Here is a 20,328-nt window from a genome sequence, read left to right as displayed (position 1 = left end):
GGTCGTTCCCCTGAGTAACAAGTATACCGTTTTGGATACTTGTGGGGGGGACGACTTACCAGGGGTAAGCCATGGGGTACGGGCCTCTGGCACGGAGTCTGTCCCTGTTGCTCAGAAGGGAAGGGGGGAAAGGAGTAGAACATTAGTAATTGGGGACTCAATAGTCAGGGGCACAGATAGGAGATTTTGTGGGAGCGAGAGAGACTCACGTTTGGTATGTTGCCTCCCAGGTGCAAGGGTACGTGATGTCTCGGATCGTGTTTTCCGGGTCCTTAAGGGGGAGGGGGAGCAGCCCCAAGTCGTAGTCCACATTGGCACTAACGACATAGGTAGGAAAGGGGACAAGGATGTCAGGCAGGCCTTTAGGGAGCTAGGATGGAAGCTCAGAGCGAGAACAAACAGAGTTGTTATCTCTGGGTTGTTGCCCGTGCCACGTGATAGTGAGATGAGGAATAGGGAGAGAGAGCAATTAAACACGTGGCTACAGGGATGGTGCAGGCGGGAGGGATTCAGATTTCTGGATAACTGGGGCTCTTTCTGGGGAAGGTGGGACCTCTATAGACAGGATGGTCTACATCTGAACCTGAGGGGCACCAATATCCTGGGGGGGAGATTTGTTAGTGCTCTTTGGGGGGGTTTAAACTAATTCAGCAGGGGCATGGGAACCTGGATTGTATTTTTAGGGTACGGGAGATTGAGAGTATAGAGGTCAGGAGCACAGATTTGACTTCGCAGGAGGGTGCCAGTGTTCAGGTAGGTGGTTTGAAGTGTGTCTACTTCAATGCCAGGAGTATACGAAATAAGGTAGGGGAACTGGCAGCATGGGTTGGTACCTGGGACTTCGATGTTGTGGCCATTTCAGAGACATGGATAGAGCAGGGACAGGAATGGTTGTTGCAGGTTCCGGGGTTTAGGTGTTTTAGTAAGTTCAGAGAAGGGGGCAAAAGAGGGGGAGGTGTGGCGCTGCTAGTCAAGGACAGTATTACGGTGGCGGAAAGGATGCTAGATGGGGACTCTTCTTCTGAGGTAGTATGGGCTGAGGTTAGAAACAGGAAAGGAGAGGTCACCCTGTTGGGAGTTTTCTATAGGCCACCTAATAGTTCTAGGGATGTAGAGGAAAGGATGGCGAAGATGATTCTGGAAAAGAGCGAAAGTAACAGGGTAGTTGTTATGGGAGACTTTAACTTTCCAAATATTGACTGAAAAGATATAGTTCGAGTACATTAGATGGGTCATTCTTTGTACAATGTGTGCAGGAGGGTTTCCTGACACAATATGTTGACAGGCCAACAAGAGGCGAGGCCACATTGGATTTGGTTTTGGGTAATGAACCAGGCCAGGTGTTAGATCTGGAGGTAGGTGAGCACTTTGGAAACAGTGACCACAATTCGGTGACCTTTACGTTAGTGATGGAAAGGGATAAGTATACCCCGCAGGGCAAGAGTTATAGCTGGGGGAAGGGCAATTATGATGCCATTAGACATGACTTAGGATGTGTTAGTTGGAGAAGTAGGCTGCAAGGGTTGGGCACACTGGATATGTGGAGCTTGTTCAAGGAACAGCTATTGCATGTTCTTGATAAGTACGTACCAGTCAGGCAGGGAGGAAGGGGTCGAGCGAGGGAACCGTGGTTTACCAAAGAAGTGGAATCTCTTGTTAAGAGGAAGAAGGAGGCCTATGTGAAGATGAGGCGTGAAGTTTCAGTTGGGGCGCTTGATATTTACAAGGAAGCGAGGAAGGATCTAAAGAGAGAGCTGAGACGAGCAAGGAGGGGACATGAGAAGTCTTTGGCAGGTAGGATCAAGGAAAACCCAAAAGCTTTCTATAGGTATGTCAGGAATAAAAGAATGACTAGGGTAAGAGTAGGGCCAGTCAAGGACAGTGGTGGGAAGTTGTGTGTGGAGGCTGAGGAGATAAGCGAGATACTAAATGAATACTTTTCGTCAGTATTCACTCAAGAAAAAGATAATATTGTGGAGGAGAATGCTGAGACCCAGGCTATTAGAATAGATGGCATTGAGGTGCGTAGGGAAGAAGTGTTGGCAATTCTGGACAAGGTGAAAATAGATAAGTCCCCGGGGCCGGATGGGATTTATCCTAGGATTCTCTGGGAAGCCAGGGAAGAGATTGCTGAGCCTTTGGCTTTGATTTTTAGGTCATCATTGGCTACAGGAATAGTGCCAGAGGACTGGAGGATAGCAAATGTGGTCCCTTTGTTCAAGAAGGGGAGTAGAGATAACCCCGGTAACTATAGGCCGGTGAGCCTAACGTCTGTGGTGGGTAAAGTCTTGGAGAGGATTATAAAAGATACGATTTATAATCATCTAGATAGGAATAATATGATTAGGGACAGTCAGCATGGTTTTGTGAAGGGTAGGTCATGCCTCACAAACCTTATCGAGTTCTTTGAGAAGGTGACTGAACAGGTAGACGAGGGTAGAGCAGTTGATGTGGTGTATATGGATTTCAGTAAAGCGTTTGATAAGGTTCCCCACGGTCGTCTATTGCAGAAAATACGGAGGCTGGGGATTGAGGGTGATTTAGAGATGTGGATCAGAAATTGGCTAGTTGAAAGAAGACAGAGAGTGGTAGTTGATGGGAAATGTTCAGAATGGAGTTCAGTTACGAGTGGCGTACCACAAGGATCTGTTCTGGGGCCGTTGCTGTTTGTCATTTTTATAAATGACCTAGAGGAGGGCGCAGAAGGATGGGTGAGTAAATTTGCAGACGACACTAAAGTCGGTGGAGTTGTGGACAGTGCGGAAGGATGTTGCAGGTTACAGAGGGACATAGATAAGCTGCAGAGCTGGGCTGAGAGGTGGCAAATGGAGTTTAATGTGGAGAAGTGTGAGGTGATTCACTTTGGAAAGAATAACAGAAATGCGGAATATTTGGCTAATGGTAAAATTCTTGGTAGTGTGGATGAGCAGAGGGATCTCGGTGTCCATGTACATAGATCCCTGAAAGTTGCCACCCAGGTTGATAGGGTTGTGAAGAAGGCCTATGGTGTGTTGGCCTATATTGGTAGAGGGATTGAGTTCCGGAGCCATGAGGTCATGTTGCAGTTGTACAAAACTCTAGTACGGCCGCATTTGGAGTATTGCGTACAGTTCTGGTCGCCTCATTATAGGAAGGACGTGGAAGCTTTGGAACGGGTGCAGAGGAGATTTACCAGGATGTTGCCTGGTATGGAGGGAAAATCTTATGAGGAAAGGCTGATGGACTTGAGGTTGTTTTTCGTTAGAGAGCAGAAGGTTAAGAGGTGACTTAATAGAGGCATACAAAATGATCAGAGGGTTAGATAGGGTGGACAGCGAGAGCCTTCTCCCGCGGATGGAGGTGGCTAGCACGAGGGGACATAGCCTTAAATTGAGGGGTAATAGATATAGGACAGAGGTCAGAGGTGGGTTTTTTACGCAAAGAGTGGTGAGGCCGTGGAATGCCCTACCTGCAACAGTAGTGAACTCGCCAACATTTAAAAATTTATTGGATAAGCATATGGATGATAAGGGCATAGTGTAGGTTAGATGGCCTTTAGATTTTTTTCCATGTCGGTGCAACATCGAGGGCCGAAGGGCCTGTACTGCGCTGTATCGTTCTATGTTCTATGTTCTATGTTGCTGTGTGACAAAAAAAGGATTCAAAAATTATTAATTGTTCCTTCAAGTATCATTAAAGTACTTTATGAATGTATGTTTATATTTTTCCTATCGATAAGATTTATTCATATTGTAAAGTGCAAATATAAAGCTAAAGAAGAAAGCAATTAGAGACAATGGGGTTTGGGGAGAACTGGAGGGCAATTGAGCTGTGGAACAAGTTACCAGGGCAGTGCTATGAGGAGAAGTTGGAACGACGGAGGTTGAGGGGCAACCTGATAGAGGTCTACAAAATTATGAGGGGCATAGACAGAGTGGATAATCAGAAGCTTTTTGCCAGGGTGGAAGAGTCAATTACTAGGGGACATAGGCTTAAGGTGCAAGAGTCAAACTTTGGAGAGATGTCGAGGTAGGTTCTTTACTCAGAGGGTGGTTAGGGTGTGGAATGGACTGCCTGCTGTGATAGTGGAGTTGGACACTTTAGGAACTTTCAAGTGGTTATTGGATAGGCACATGGAGCACACCAGAACGAGAGGGAGTGGGATAGCTTGATCTTGGTTTCAGACAATGCTTGGCACAACATCGAGGGCCGAAGGGCCTGTCCTGTGCTCTACTGTTCTATGATCTATAATTTCCGCGCTTTCATCATCCACGATCTATAATTTGCGAGCTTTCATCATCCACTACCATCGACTGGATGTGGTAGGATTGCAGAGCTTAGATCTGATTCATTGGTTAGGGTTCGCTTATCATTGTCGATCACTTTCTGTTTGTTGTTTGGCATGCAAGTAGCTTGCAGCTTCACCAGACTGACACCTCATTTTCAGCATGCCACATGCTGCTCTTGGCATGCTTTCCTGCACTCTTCAAAGAACCAGGGTTGATCCCTTGGCTTGGTGGCAATGATAGAGTGGGGGACATGCTGGTCCATGCGGTTAATTCCGCTGCTGCTGATGGCCCACAGCGCCTCATGGATGCCCAGTCTGGAGTTGCTGCATGTGTACTGATTCTATCCCATGTCGCACGATGGTACTGCCACACAACATGATTGACTGTATCCTCAATGTAGACGGGGCTTCTTCACCAACAGGACTGTACGGTGGTCACTCCTTCCGATACTGTCATGAACAGATGCATCGCCGGCAGGCAGGTTGGTGAGGATGAGATCTTGTATGTTTTTCCCTCTTGTTGCTTCCCTCACCACCTGTTGCACACCCAATCTAGCAGTTATGTCCTTTAGGACTTGGCTAACTCGGTCAGTAGTGATGCTACTGAACCACTCTTGGTGATGGATATTGAAGTCCCCTACCCAGAGTACATTCTGAGCCCTTGCCACCCTCAGTGCTTCCTCCAAGTGGTGTTCAACATTGAGTAGTATTGATTCTTTCTTCCCCATGATTGATTTGAAGCCATGAGACTGCACGGGGTCCAGAGTCAATGTTGAGTACTCCCAGAGCAACTCCCTCCCGACTGCATACCACTGCTGGGTCTGTCTGCCCAGTGGAACAGGACATACCCAGGAATGTCTGGGATATTATCTTGAAGGTATGATTCTGTCAGTATGATGATGTCAGACTGTTGCTTGACTCTATTTTGGCACCCATCTAAGATGGACACTGGGCTTCAAAATGGAGAACCGCAAGGAACACAGGGAAAAACAGTCATAGTGAGGACACACAGCTTGCAAAAGACTGTTTTGCATTTTGCACGTACAGAAACCAGTTTCCAAAGAGTTGCAGAGTTTCAGCCAAAGGTGCAAATGGGAAACAGATTTGCATATGGTGATCCCGGCCCAGGCTCAGGTACAATAGAAACATTTAAGTATCGATGGATACTTTTCCATAGACGCCCAGACAGAACGGCGCCACAGCAACCAAAACAAAGAGCCGTAGGGACCGCCCCAAACATCGAGAAACGACCCTAGGATTGGGGAGTTTGAAAGATATCGATTGGGAAAGACCCAATAGAGGAGGGAACCACCCCAAGGGGGCCTGAACCTCCTGGGACCTATAAAAAGGTCAAGCACATGACTCGGTCTGTTGCTTCCAGACTCCGGCCCAGATCTGTTGCATCGCATCCTGACTCCAGTTTCATCACCGGTCGTTGAGCATCAGCCATCGAACTGTAAGTGCCAACACAACAATCGCTACGTGATCCAGACCTTGCTAGCTCTTGACAACTTTGCCAATCAGAAAGTTACAGACCAAGAACGGGACGAAGGCCTTGCTCCCTGACCTTGCCTGTTCCTGTCTAGATAAGTATTTAGTTGTTTAGTATTAGAAGTAAGTTAGTCTCTTTAGCGTATGCATGAGTATTTATTATATTTGTTATAATAAACATCAATCGTTTGGACTTACTAATCGGTGTATGAATTTATTACTTTGAACCTGACCTTGATATACTTGTGACGGTGTCTCAATACGACACCTGGCGACTCTGAGCATAATTACACAAATAGAGCCATAGTAGTGTTAAGCACACGGCCTTTAAACGGAGGCGTGTTAATCACACTCCAGTAAAACGAGCAACACAAGTCCCCCAGGTGTTGGTAAGGAGGACTTTGCTGGATCGACAGGGCTGTTGTTTCCAGTACCGAGGTGGATGCTGGGTGGTCCATCGGTTTCTTTCCCTTTAGACTTTGTAACAGTTTTGATACAACTGAGTGGCTTGCTAGGCCATTTCCGAGTTAACCATATTGTTGTGGATCTGGAGTCACATGTCGGCCAGAGGAGGCGAGGACTGTAAATTTCCTTCTCTAAAAAGGCATTAGTAAACCAGCTGGATTTTTAAGACAATCGACAATGGTTTCATGATCACTGGACTTTTAATTCCAGGTATTTTATTGGACTCAGTTTCCACCATCTGCAGTGGTGGAATTCGAACGCGGGTCCCCAGGATATTCTGCTCACGAGTCCAGTGACAATATCACTACGCCACCGCCAGTAATGAACACATGACACAGATGATAAATATACATACTTTGAACATGGGAGGGTACTGAGAACTCTTTCTTACTACTCCTGCCTCTACCCAACCAAAATGGTGTACATGTGATATACAGATGCCTGCAAATGATGTGGCATACAACTAGTTTGTACTTGCTATATAAAAACAAGTTCTTCTTTTACCTTACACTGTGTTCTTGCGATGGCTGTGTATCTGGTACATATGCTCTAATTTGTGCAGAATCTGGGACAGCTATGTCAACCATATCCACACTTTGAGAAAGCGTCGGACCTGGAATTGTTGTTCTTGAAGAGGAGCAAGTTTCTAAAAAGAAATAAGAAAAACACCATTTTTAAAAATTATGTCCACAGTAAAACAACATGGGGCCCAAAATGCTTTGCACGAAAAGCAGACTGAAACAACGTTAAATAATTAGCCTCTTCAAAGAGGCAAAACAAGAATGGAAACAACATGGTGCCTAGAGTTCTCATCAAAATTTCTAAATGCACCTTTGAAATGCTGCAGTCATACAAGGATTGTGCTCTTAGGCCAACATTGAGCAGGGAACGCTACAATTTTGACCCAGTGATAGCCAAGGTCAGTAATGATGCAAATAATTGTACTGAACTTACAGAAGGCATGTTCAAATTTTAGAACTTAAATGTACCCTCACAACAGTATGCGTTTTTCTCATTATAGCTCACATCTGAATAAGACATGACATTATGGTGACATATTTTATACACTTACCATGATCAGGCTTTTTGTGGGGGTTACAATAAATATCTGTTGAGTTGTGAAGAACTGCCAAACCAATTTCTGCCTCAGATATAGCACGCAATCCTTTTCTAATCAAACAGAAAACATACTCATTAATATGAAGCCCCAAAAGGATAGTCAACAATTAAATCACTTTAGCACAAGTTAGATACAAATCCACACCTATGTTTTTAAGTGTATAATTCCTACTAATTGATTTTGAAGTGCCTATTTACCAATTTTATCTACCATTACTGATGGCATTAAGAATCAACCAAATGTTTTGTAGGGCTGGAGTCACACAAGGTAATTTTTCTGGGGATGGCACACAAAGTTTATTAAATTAAATGTGATAACATGCCATAGTGTGATGCGACTGCTTGACTGATGGATTCTTGGTCAAGCACCATGAAGACAAATCCTTTTCACTTTTAAGTGGAATGACCAAAAATTGCAATAATACACCTATTATTCATTTAGTGTATTTCTGAAAATAACATAAGATACCAAAAGTATAATTTCTAAATTCCTCAAAAATCACCAATATCCAATGAATTGATAATGCCTGCCTACTGCTACCTATTGACCAATATATTCAGTATAAAGATTGGTTATGTACCTTTGTAAAGTTTTCATCACTGTCGCAAGCCATGTTTCTGCTGAATTTGATAGAGTTTGCGAATCTGACACTCCAACATCAACGACACAGCTTCCTGGTGCTTCAAGGCATGGCATATTTGAGGTACAGTTCTCGAGAAGTTTAACATCTCCTCCTCCAAGAGTGAGTGCAGAATTGAGCCTCTTGCGCTGCAAGACAAGACACAGCCATCAAAAGTACAATGGTATAAACTGCTGGTGGAAACCAGGCTGCACTAGATACGATAAGTTCATTAACATATACATGAATAAAAGCCACGCTTAATGCTAAATAATAAATTATCTGGTCATTTGAATTCAAATGGAACAAACCTGAAATTAAGAAATGACATACATACATAGGAAAATGAAAGTTATTTTTCTCATAGCCTGGAATGCAGACCCGACAAAATGGTGGATACAAATACAATAATAAACTTTCAATAGGAACATGTCACTAAGGTCAGGGCAGCAGTATTTCCACTGAACAATTTAAAGGAGAAGAAAATGTCACATCTACAGAAATACAAAAGTTAGGCGACCGTTTTCATCCCCGTTTAGGACAGGATTAAGGCAATAACAGGTTAAAAATTGCAATGCAGCACTAACCATCTCATCTCCGGTGACATCCAGCTACCCAGTTTAACAGCCCAGCAAACCGGTGAGCAGCATGCCTGCCCAAAATAAAGAACAAAAAAAAAGTACAGCACAGGAACAGGCCCTTTGGCCCTCAAAGCATGTGCCGAACATGCTGCCCGGCTAAACTAAAATCTTCCACACTTTTGGGTCCGAATCCCTCTATTCCCATCCTATTCATGTATTTGTCAAGATGTCCCTTAAATGTCACTATCATCCCTGCTTCCACCACCTCCTCTGGCAGCGTGTTCCAGGCACCCACTACGCTGTGCAAAAAACTTGCTTTGTACATCTACTCTAAACCTTGCCCCTTGCACCTTAAACCTATGCCCCCTAGTAATTGTCCCCTCTACCCTGGGGAAAAAGCCTTTGACTATCCACTCTGTCTATGCCACTCATAATTTTGTAGACATCTATCAGGTCGCCCCTCAACCTCCGTCATTCCAGTAAGAAAGTTTATTCAACCGCATCTCATAGTTAATGCCCTCCATAACAGGCAACATCCTGGTCAATCTCTTCTGCACCTTCTCTAAAGCCTCCACATCCTTCTGGTAGTGTGGTGACCAGAATTGAACACTCTACACCAAGTGTGGCCTAAGGTTCTGTACAGCTGCAACATGACTTGCCAATTCTTATACTCAATGCCCCAGCCAATGAAGGCAAGCATGCCATATGCCTTCTTGACTACCTTCTCCACCTGTGTTGCCCCTTTCAGTGACCTGTGGACCTGTACACCTAGATCTCTCTGACTGTCAATACTCTTGAGGGTTCTACCATTCACTGTGTATTCCCTACCTGCATTAGACCTTCCAAAATGCATTACCTCACATTTGTCCGGATTAAACTCCATCTGCCATCTCTCCGCCCAAGTCTCCAAACAATCTAAATCCTGTTGTATCCTCCGACAGTCCTCACCGCTATCCGCAATTCCACCAACCTTTGTGTCATCTGCAAACTTACTAATCAGACCAGTTACATTTTCTTCCAAATCATCTATGTATACTACGAACAGCAAAGGTCCCAGCACTAATCCCTGCGGAACACCACTAGTCACAGCCCTCCGATCAGAAAAGCACCCTTCCATTGCTACTCTCTGCCTATGACCTAGCCAGTTCTGTATCCATCTTGCCAACTCTCCCCTCATGCCGTGTGACTTCACCTTTTGTACCAGTCTGCCGTGAGGGACCTTGTCAAAGGCCTTACTGAAATCCATATATACAACATCCAGTGCTCTACCTTCATTAATCATCTTTGTGGCCTCTTCGAAAAACTCAAGTTAGTGATAGGCAAAACACTTGCGTAAATACTCAATATGCAAAATCTAATTTTGCCCACTCCAGCCAATGGAACTTAAGCAACTAAACCTGCAATCTTGCCTGCTGCTGTGAAAACAGATCATAAACCCACAACTTTTTGTTGGTCCAGGAAGAGCATCAATACCCATCTCATTCCAGGGAGAAATGGGGCTCTCTATTTGGCAGGTTAATGATGCTTTTTCCATAGGGTTTAGGTTCATCAAATATGATACACCTATAGCACAAGAAAAAGGCATGCTGGTTTTCAGAGAGTGTAGAGGGAGAATACTGGGAAACATGGACCCAGCAGAGGACCCTGGGAGTTATGCCAATCAAAGGTTTCCATTCACTCAATGTGTACAAAATCTGCTACACTTGCAACTCATTTGCATGTGAACACCCAGTGTGCAAGTAGCTGCCATAATGCAATTACCGCTCACAACCATTGCATAATTGATTGAACGGCAAGCTTGGAGTTGAATGTTTGGCAACAAGGCTTGAAGCTGTAATGGACATCATCACATTGGGCGCTGCGGAATGCAGCAATGGAGTCTCACTAATTGCTTGCTGTAATTGTAAGTTAACGCTGTTCCGTGCATAGGGAAATCCAACTGCTTGTGAACACCACTATTTAACTAGTTTCAGAGTTCTGTTTTTCTATTCATCCAAACAAATTGAATTTTATCAAAAGATTCGGACTTCCCCCCCCCCATCCTCCCACACCCAGAGCTCCACCAACCCTATCCATGCACCTGTCAAAGCCAAGAGGAGAATGTTGCTGCCGGTGCTGGTTTGCGCTGCACTGTTGCTCTCCCATGACGACATGTACATTGTGCAGGCTCTGGATTGTGCTAGCACAGGCACAAATCATGCGGCAAAAAGACAGAAACATGTGACAAATGACATCCCTGGGAAGCTCGCACCTTGGAAACAGGACAGGAGAGTAAATTCCACGATACCCAAAAGGTCCAGACTGTTAGTCACCCTGGCCTTATTAAAACTGCTTTTTCAATTTTTTTTTTTTTTTTTTTAAAAAGTGTCTTCGACTGTGAAGGTAGATATAAAATAATTGTTTGACTTCTGTCATTTCCTTATTTTCCATTTTAATTTCCCTTGTCTCAGCCTCCAAGGAACCCATGTATACTTCCGTTATGGCTTCGTTTTTATATACTTGCAGAAGCTCTTAAAATCTGTTTTCTATTTCTTGTTAGTTTTCTTTAGTATGGTGTTTCAATTCGTGCTATAAATGTTTTGGTCAGACTTACTGTTCTTCTGACCAATATTATAAGCCCCTCCTTCTTATCTAATACTATAATCTAATGGGTAATCACTTTAATTACTTCTGCCATTTCAGAAAGTTTCAGCCAGACTTTTAATGTTTTTATTCAGAAAAAGTGATACAACTTTACATTGGAAGTACAGCACTACTCAGTGACTCTTACTTGAAATAATGTTTTTTCTTTGCAATAATTCACACACAAAAATCTGGGCATATATTTTATAACAATAAGTTGAAGTCACTATTACATTCAATACTATTAAAGATTGGCCCCCTTCAAAATGCAACTGTTACCTGCTTCTCATTGAGAAAGATGAACGTTTTGCCTCTAAAAATCGATTTTCTCTCGGGCTTTACTGTAATGTCCAGCTCTCCAGGTCTGATGCTAGGTTCATCAATCGGTGGAGAAAAACTGCCAGAATAAAACTCATATCAATTCTTTGATTTTGTTAAAAATGTCAGGCTGAAAAAACTGTGGTTGCCTGCAAACTGTCCATTTAGATACAGACCGAATGTTTCAGGACCTTCCCATGGTCAGGAGTTCTTGTCTCGTCAATGGTGACCCCCCCCCCCCCCCCCCCCCCCCCCCCCCCCCCATAGAATCCCCAGCAGCAGAGGGTGCAAGCAAAGGAAAAATACATCACCACTGGCCAATGATGGCCTGCCTCCGCCGCTGTGAAATGCATTGCGGGAGAGGGTGAAAATCTTGCTCAGGGTACATGTGCTATTTCTTAACTAGAAACAAATGAAGACGTCCTTGAAGCTGTCATTTGTTTCGGCAAACTTTAATTGTATATTAAAACAAATGAAAATACATAGGCCGGGATTCTCCATTGCCCGCCTCTAAGATCGGGAATCCAGATCGGGTGGCGAATCCCGTGGCAATGCAGAAATAGAGGTTCTCGCAGGGCAGCAAACCGGGCCCAAGTCTCCCCACCTGTCCTGTCGGCCACAGGGAGGTTACCTGCTGCCCCAGCCAGGCGTTTCGCCCTGATGGGACCATGCAATTACCTCATTAGAGCTATTTTGCATGTCATTGGCAGGCATTCATCAGTCAGCTGTGATGATCCGGCACCCCCAGCCAAGATTCACGCTGGCAAGTCCTGAGGACCGTGGATCTGGCTGTTTGCCCTTCCAACAATGGTCACCGGGGGGGGGTTCTTCATGAGAGGTGGGGGTCAAGTTGGCTTGTGCTAGGCTGGAGGTGCTAGGGTCACCTGGGATAAGACTTCTTGGATGCTCTCCCCACCTGCAGCCTTTAAAACACATTAAACAGTCACTCAAAAGGTAAGGGGCGGAATTCTCCGCTCCCGGGAAAAATCGGGAAGGCCGTTGTGAACTCGGCCGAGTTTCACAACGGCCTCGGAGGCCGCTCCATTATTCTCGGCCGCCGGGCCTTGACGCTTGCACACCGAGAATGACGCGACGGCAGCGCCTATGTGACGTCAGCCGCGCATGCGCAGGTTGGCCAGCTCCAACCCGCGCATGCGCGGCTGACGTCACAACGGCTGACGGCTCAAACCCGCGCATGCGCTGTAGCCACCTGGGGTGGCCACTGCCCAACACAAAATGGAAGATTACAAAGAATGCAGGGAAACTGGTCATGTTGCAAAAGCAAGCAGCTTGCAGAAGCGCTTGTGTATTCTGACTGCTGCAGAAACCAGACAGCACTGTGAAAAAAACAAGTTAGCATACTAATGAGGCGATACCTGGTGATTCCCAGGTACAATGGAAACAAGTTAACTCAAATCGCTACATTGAATAGAAGGCCAGACTTCTCGGCGCCAAGAGAAGTCCAAAACAATAAGCCCCAAGAACCGCCCAGTGATCGAAGAACAGCCCCGTTATTGGGGAAATTCAAATCAACCGATTGGGAAGAGACCCAATCGATTGAGAGTGTATAGAGGGTCCGCCCAGGTGGGAGAGGTATAAGACAGAGACCTCGACCCCAGCTCTCTCTCTTAGCCAGCCTCTCCTTGACCAGCTCTCTCAGCCGGCCCTCCCAACAAGAACACCTTTGTAGCAGCTCTCGCATTTGACCACGGAGAGAGGCCTAGCCAGCAGCCGCCATCAAGTAAGTGTCATACAACGCACATGACCCCTTTAGTCCACACCGACTGGAAGTCTGTGGATCCAGGACAAAGCAAGAGGCCGTTGTTCCCTGATCCGGCAGTTCCCTTATTCCAGATAAGTATTGGCCTGTTAGTGGTAGGATTAGTCTAGTCTTGTAGTTTTATATAGTAGATAACTGTATTATAATAAGCGTGTCTTAGAACATAGAACACTACAGCGCAGTACGGGCCCTTCGGCCCTCGATGTTGCGCTGACCTGTGAAACCATCTGAAGCCTATCTGACCTACACTATTCCATTTTCATCCATATGTCTATCCAGTGACCACTTAAATGCCCTTAAAGTTGGCGAGTCTACTACTATTGCAGGCAGGGCGTTCCACACCCCTACTACTCTCTGAGTAAAGAAACTGCCTCTGACATCTGTCCTATATCTCTCACCCCTCAATTTAAAGCTATGTTCCCTCGTGTTGGTCATCACCATCCGAGGAAAAAGACTCTCACTGTCCACCCTATCTAACCCTCTGACTATCTTATATGTCTCTATTAAGTCACCTCTCAGCCTTCTCCTCTCTAACGAAAACAACCTCAATTCCCTGAGCCTTTCCTCGTAAGACCTTCCCTCCATACCAGGCAACATCCTAGTAAATCTCCTCTGAACCCTTTCCAAAGCTTCCACATCCTTCCTATAATGTGGTGACCAGAACTGCACACAGTACTCCAGGTGTGGCCGCACTAGAGTTATGTACAGCTGCAGCATGACCCTGTGGTTCCGAAACTCAATCCCCCTGCTTATAAAGGCTAGCACACCATATGCCTTCTTAACAGCCCTATTAACCTGGGTGGCAACTTTCAAGGATTTATGTACCTGGATGCCGAGATCTCTCTGTTCATCTACACTACCAAGAATCTTGCCATTAGCCCAGTACTCTGCATTCCTGTTACTCCTTCCAAAGTGAACCACCTCACACTTTTCCGCATTAAACTCCATCTGCCACCTCTCAGCCCAGCTCTGCAGCTTATCTATGTCCCTCTGTATCCTATAACATCCTTCAGCACTATCCACAACTCCACCGACCTTCGTGTCATCTGCAAATTTACTAACCCATCCTTCTACACCCTCCTCCAGGTCATTTATAAAAATGACAAACAGCAGTGGCCCCAAAACAGATCCTTGCGGTACACCACTAGTAACTGAACTCCAGGATGAACATTTGCCATCAACCACCACCCTCTGTCTTCTTTCAGCTAGCCAATTACTGATCCAAACCGCTAAATCACCTTCAATTCCATACTTCCTTATTTTCTGCAATAGCCTACCGTGGGGAACCTTATCAAACGCCTTACTGAAATCCATATACACCACATCAACAGCTTTACCCTGATCCACCTGTTTGGTCACCTTCTCAAAAAACTCAATAAGGTTTGTGAGACATGACCTACCCTTCACAAAACCGTGTTGAGTATCGCTAATCAACTTGTTCTTTTCAAGATGATTATAAACCCTATCTCTTATAACCTTTTCCAACATTTTACCCACAACCGAAGTAAGGCTCACAGGTCTATAATTACCAGGGTTGTCTCTACTCCCCTTCTTGAACAAGGGGACAACATTTGCTATCCTCCAGTCTTCCGGCACTATTCCTGTCGACAAAGACGACATAAATATCAAGGACAAAGGCTCTGCAATCTCCTCCCTGGCTTCCCAGAGAATCCTAGGATAAATCCCATCTGGCCCAGGGGACTTATCTATTTTGACATTTTCTAAAATTGCTAACACCTCCTCCTTTTGAACCTCAATTCCATCTAGCCTGGTCGACTGAACCTGAGTGTTCTCCTCGACAACATTGTCTTTCTCCAGTGTAAACACTGACGAAAAATATCCATTTAATGCTTCCCCTATCTCCTCTGATTCCACACACAACTTTCCACTACTATCCTTGATTGGCCCTAATCTTACTCGAGTCATTCTTTTGTTCCTGATATACCTATAGAAAGCCTTAGGGTTTTCCTTGATCCTATCCACCAACGACTTTTCGTGTCCTCTCCTCGCTCTTCTTAACTCTCCCTTTAGGTCCTTCCTGGCTAACTTGTAACTCTCAAGTGCCCTAACTGAGCCTTCATGTCTCATCCTAACATAAGCCTTCTTCTTCCTCTTGACAAGTGCTTCAACTTCCTTAGTAAACCACGGCTCCCTTGCTCGACAACTTCCTCCCTGCCTGACAGGTACATACTTATCAAGGACACGCAGTAGCTGTTCCTTGAAAAAGCTCCACATTTCGATTGTGCCCATCCCCTGCAGTTTCCTTCCCCATCCTATACCTCCTAAATCTTGCCGAATAGCATCATAATTGCCTTTCCCCCAGCTATAATTCTTGCCTTGCGGTATATACCTATCCCTGCCCATTGCTAAAGTAAACATAACCGAGTTGTGATCACTATCACCAAAGTGCTCACCTACATCTAAATCTAACACCTGGCCGGGTTCATTACCCAGTACCAAATCCAATGTGGCCTCGCCCCTTGTTGGTCTGTCTACATACTGTGTCAGAAACCCTCCTGCACACACTGCACAAAAACTGACCCATCTATAGTACTCGAACTATAGTATTTCCAGTCAATATTTGGAAAGTTAAAGTCCCCCATAACAACTACCCTGTTACTCTCGCTCCTGTCAAGAATCATCTTTGCAATCCTTTCCTCGACATCTCTGGGACTATTCGGAGGTCTATAGACAACTCCCAACAGGGTGACCTCTCCTCTACTGTTCCTAACCTCGGCCCATACTGCCTCAGTAGACGAGTCCTCAAGCGTCCTTTCTACCGCCGTAATACTTTCCTTGATTAACAATGCCACACCCCCCCCTCTTTTACCATCTTCTCTGTTCTTACAGAAACATCTAAATCCTGGAACCTGCAACAACCATTCCTGTCCCTGCTCTACCCATGTCTCCGAAATCGCCACAACATCGAGATCCCAGGTACCAACCCATGCTGCAAGCTCACCCACCTTATTCCGGATGCTCCTGGCGTTGAAGTAGACACACTTCAAACCAGCGTCCTGCTTGCCGGTGCCCTCTTTCGAACTTTTAACCCTATCCCTGACCTCACTACTCTCAACATCCTGTACACTGGGACTACAATTTAGGTTCCCATCCCCCTGCTGAATTAGTTTAAACCCCCCCGAAGAGCACTAGCAAATCTCCCCCCCAGGATATTGGTACCCCTCTGGTTCAGGTGAAGACCATCCTGTTTGTAGAGGTCCCACCTACCCCAGAATGAGCCCCAATTATCCAGGAAACCAAAACCCTCCCTCCTGCACCATCCCTGTAGCCACGTGTTCAACTCCTCTCTCTCCTTATTTCTCACTTCGCTAGCACGTGGCACGGGTAACAACCCAGAGATAACAACTCTGTTTGTTCTAGCTCTCAGCTTCCACCCTAGCTCCCTGAATTTCTGTCTCAAATCCCCATCTCTCTTCCTACCTATGTCGTTGGTACCTATGTGGACCACGACTTGGGGCTGCTCCCCCTCCCCCTTAAGGATCCCAAAAACACGATCAGAGACATCACGAACCCTGGCACCTGGGAGGCAACATACCAACCGTGAGTCTCTTTCGTTCCCACAGAACCTCCTGTCTGTTCCTCTAACTATGGAGTCCCCAATGACAAGTGCTCTGTTCCTCTTCTCCCTTCCCGTCTGAGCAACAGGGACAGACTCTGTGCCAGAGACCTGCGCCCTATTGCTTACCCCTGGTAAGTCGTCCCCCGCAACAGTATCCAAAACGGTATACTTCTTATAGAGGGGAATGACCACAGGGGATCCCTGCACTGCCTGCCGGTTCCCTCTCCCTCCCCTGACGGTAACCCATCTACTTTCTTCTTTTACCTGAGGTGTGACTACCTCCCTATAACTCCTCTCAATAACCTCCTCCGCCTCCCGAATGATCCGAAGTTCATCCAGCTTCAGCTCCAGGTCCCTAATGCGGCTCTCGAGGAGCTGGAGTTGGGTGCACTTCCCGCAGATGTAGTCAGAAGGGATACTAGAGGTGACCCTTTCCTCCCACATTCTGCAGGAGGAACATTCAACTGCCCTAGCCTCCATTCCCACTGGACTAACTTCCCAACAACTGAAAAATAAAAAAATAAAAAGCTTGTTAGTTTAGCAATCCAACGGACAGAGCTTTTTTTTTGGTTAGAGGAGGAGGATGGGTGGGAGACACTACGTAAGTAGTGTTTCGGGTAAAGCTGTCACTCGAGAACAGCCCCTTCACAAACCACCTTCAACTTACGCTGACCGCACTGCACGTATGCAAATCTCCCCGGAACAGCCAATCAGAAGCTCTGCTCTGCTGCCCTCTGCTGGATGCTCACCTTCCGTCGAACTCCTCGGGTCACTGATGCAGGTGTCTTGTTTGAACTTACTAACTGGTGTAATGAGTTATTGGTCTGAACTGGAACTTGAAACTTGTGGCGGTATCTTAACGATACCTGGTGACTCTAGAGCTAAGGAACGAAACAGAGCCAAGGAACGAAACAGAGCCAAATTGAGTGTAAGGCACACTCACCCAGAACGAGCAACAGCGCGGTGGCCGTCTTCCCCTCCGCTGCCCCGCAAGACGTGGCGGCTTGATCTTGCGGGGCGGCGGAGGGGAAAGAGTGCGTCGCTTTGTGACGCCGACCTGATGATTGGTGGGCACCGATCGTGGGCCAGTCCCCTCCCGAGCACGGCCGTGGTGCTCACTCCCCTCTCCGCCCCCCACAAGCTTCAAACGGGCCTTTGGCACCCATGTTCACGACAGCAGCGACCTGGTATGGTTGCCGCCGTCGTGAACCGGTCGGGAAAGTCAGGCCGCTGGGCCCATCTGGGCCGTAAAACGGCGAGCGGCGATTCTTCCGAGCGGGGGGTGGGAGAATCGCGGGGGACGCCAGGGGGGTGTGAAATGAGTCGCCCGGACCTCCCGCGATTCTCCCACCCGGCGTGGGGAGCGGTGATCGCGCCCAAGGTTTTCCCACATATATACCGTTTAAACAGCCACTCATTATCTCACAATATACACATCAAAGTGAAAATGTTCTCACCTGCATCCCTAAACCCTTTGAATCGCAAGTCAGTGTGTAAAATATAAGGTTTATCACAATAAAGTGAAAGTGACCCAATCTATACCTGTTAACGCTTTAAAAATTCTGTCAGTGTGCCAAGTTTGAAGTCATTTTCACACAGCCAATTTCACAACCTCTTCAAGTATTGAAGGCATGGGGCTGGATTCTCCGCCATCGGGATGCTCCGTTTTGCCGGCAGCCCGGGGGTTTCCAGACGGCGTGGGGCTGCCCCGCAATGGGAAACCCCATTGACCAGCTGGCAAAACAGACTATCCCGCCGGCGTACTGAACCAGAAATCTGGCGCAGCAGGACGGAGACGGTGTATGACTCGGAGGATGAATGCTTTGAACTGTTTTATTTACATTGAAATTCGCACTCCTTTGCCTCCGGAATGCATTGTGATTGACAGCTCACTGGAACTTCAAAGAGATTAATCCAGACTGTTTATTTTTATAGCTGAAGTACCTGACCGCCGAGATACTCGAGCTGGCCGGCATGAGAAAAAAGACATCATAACCCCATGCTGCCTGTAGCTCACCACCTGCAACAACGAGGAACTCAACAAGCTGCTGGGCTGGGTGACCATTGCCTCGGGCGGCATCCTGCCCAACATCCAGGACGTGCTGCTGCCCAAGAAGACTGGACCTCCAAGCAAGGTCTACGCCTGACCGCAGCAGGGGAAGTGAAAAAAAAAAATCAATTTAGGGCGGCACGGTGGTTAGCACTGTTGCCTCACAGCTCCAGGGACCCGGTTCAATTCCGGCTTCGGGTGGCTGTCTCAGTGGAGATTTTATGTTCTCCCTGTGTCTGCATGGGTTTCCTATGGGTGCCCGGTTTCCTCCCACAGCCCAAAGATGTGCAGGGTAGGTGGAATGACCATGCTAAATTGTCCCTCAAGTGTCCAAAAGATTAGGTTGGGTTGCGGGGTTAGGGTGGAGGTGTGGGCTAAAATAGGGTGCTCTTTCCAAGGGTTGGTATAGACTCAATGGGCCTAATGGCCTCCTTCTGCACTCTAGGGATTCTATTAAGTCAGGGTAGCAGCTGTTCAGTTTTTAAAAAATGAGTCTGCCCCATTGCTCTGGAGGAAAGAACAGCTGTGGGGGCCTGCTCTTTCACTTTATCCAAGGCCTTCTAGTCATGCACAGTGCCTTCAATACTTCAAAAGGCAATGAAATTGACTGTGTGAAAACAACTTCAAAGGGTTCCACCACTTTAAAGGTATAACGTTTACATACAGTTCGGCCATTTTGAGGTTAGTTCGCATTGCTGGTGATCTCTGCCATGAAGGACTATCTCTTAATCCTTTGGTGAAATCGGAATTGTAAAAAGGTCTCAGTATTGAATATAAATCTAATGTGCTTCTGTTTGAAGGATTTGTTAAGTCTTTTGGATGTGTAAAGGAACAGTTTGCAGGATTGGGTAGCATTGTATTATTTTCGGGGTTATCTCTGAAGGGGTTTAAAGAGATCAAATGTTTATTTAAAAGGTTAATTTGAGTTCATAGAATAAACATTGTTTTGTTTTAAAAACCACGTGTCCATAATTGTAATACTACACCTGGGGAACAAGCCGTGTGCTTCAAAAGCAACAATCCATTAAAGGTGGGGGTTGGTTGAACTACATGACACATTTTGGGGTCTGCAAATACCTCTCCCATAACAATGTGAAAACTCCACACGAACAGTGACCCGGAGCCGGGATCAAACCCAGGTGCCCGGCGCCGTGAGGCAGCAGTGCTAACCACTGCGCCTCCATGCCGCCCAACCGACTTACTTTTTGAAGGATTTAGGGGTGCAGATGAGAACACTTTACCTTATTATCAGGGATGTGAAATGAGTGACTGCCTAATAATAATAATCTTTATTATTGTCACAAATAGGCTTACATTAACACTGTAAGAAGTCTTACAACACCAGGTTAAAGTCCAACAGGTTTGTTTCAAACACGAGCTTTCGGAGCACGGCTCCTTCTTCAGGTGAAGAAGGAGCCGTGCTCCGAAAGCTCGT

General features: G+C 46.2%; 1 protein-coding gene across 6 annotated transcripts in view; it reads right to left on the bottom strand.

The window, feature by feature from the left end:
• nbn (nibrin) overlaps positions 1-20,328 on the bottom strand; it is a 98,479-nt gene that overhangs the window by 45,008 nt on the left and 33,143 nt on the right. For all 6 annotated transcript variants that reach the window (XM_038809085.1, XM_038809088.1, XM_038809087.1 and 3 more), the window contains 4 exons: positions 11,445-11,562; positions 7,924-8,111; positions 7,296-7,393; positions 6,728-6,869 (listed from right to left, as the gene is read on the bottom strand). In XM_038809085.1, coding sequence (XP_038665013.1) covers positions 6,728-6,869; positions 7,296-7,393; positions 7,924-8,111; positions 11,445-11,562 — 546 coding nt within the window. The remainder of the gene's footprint in view (positions 1-6,727; positions 6,870-7,295; positions 7,394-7,923; positions 8,112-11,444; positions 11,563-20,328) is intronic.

This window comes from Scyliorhinus canicula, chromosome 10 (assembly GCF_902713615.1).
Source record: "Scyliorhinus canicula chromosome 10, sScyCan1.1, whole genome shotgun sequence".
Classification (NCBI taxonomy): Eukaryota; Metazoa; Chordata; class Chondrichthyes; order Carcharhiniformes; family Scyliorhinidae; genus Scyliorhinus; species Scyliorhinus canicula.
The sequence above is the reverse complement of the archived record's forward strand: the minus strand, read 5'-3'. Positions and strand labels throughout refer to the sequence as shown.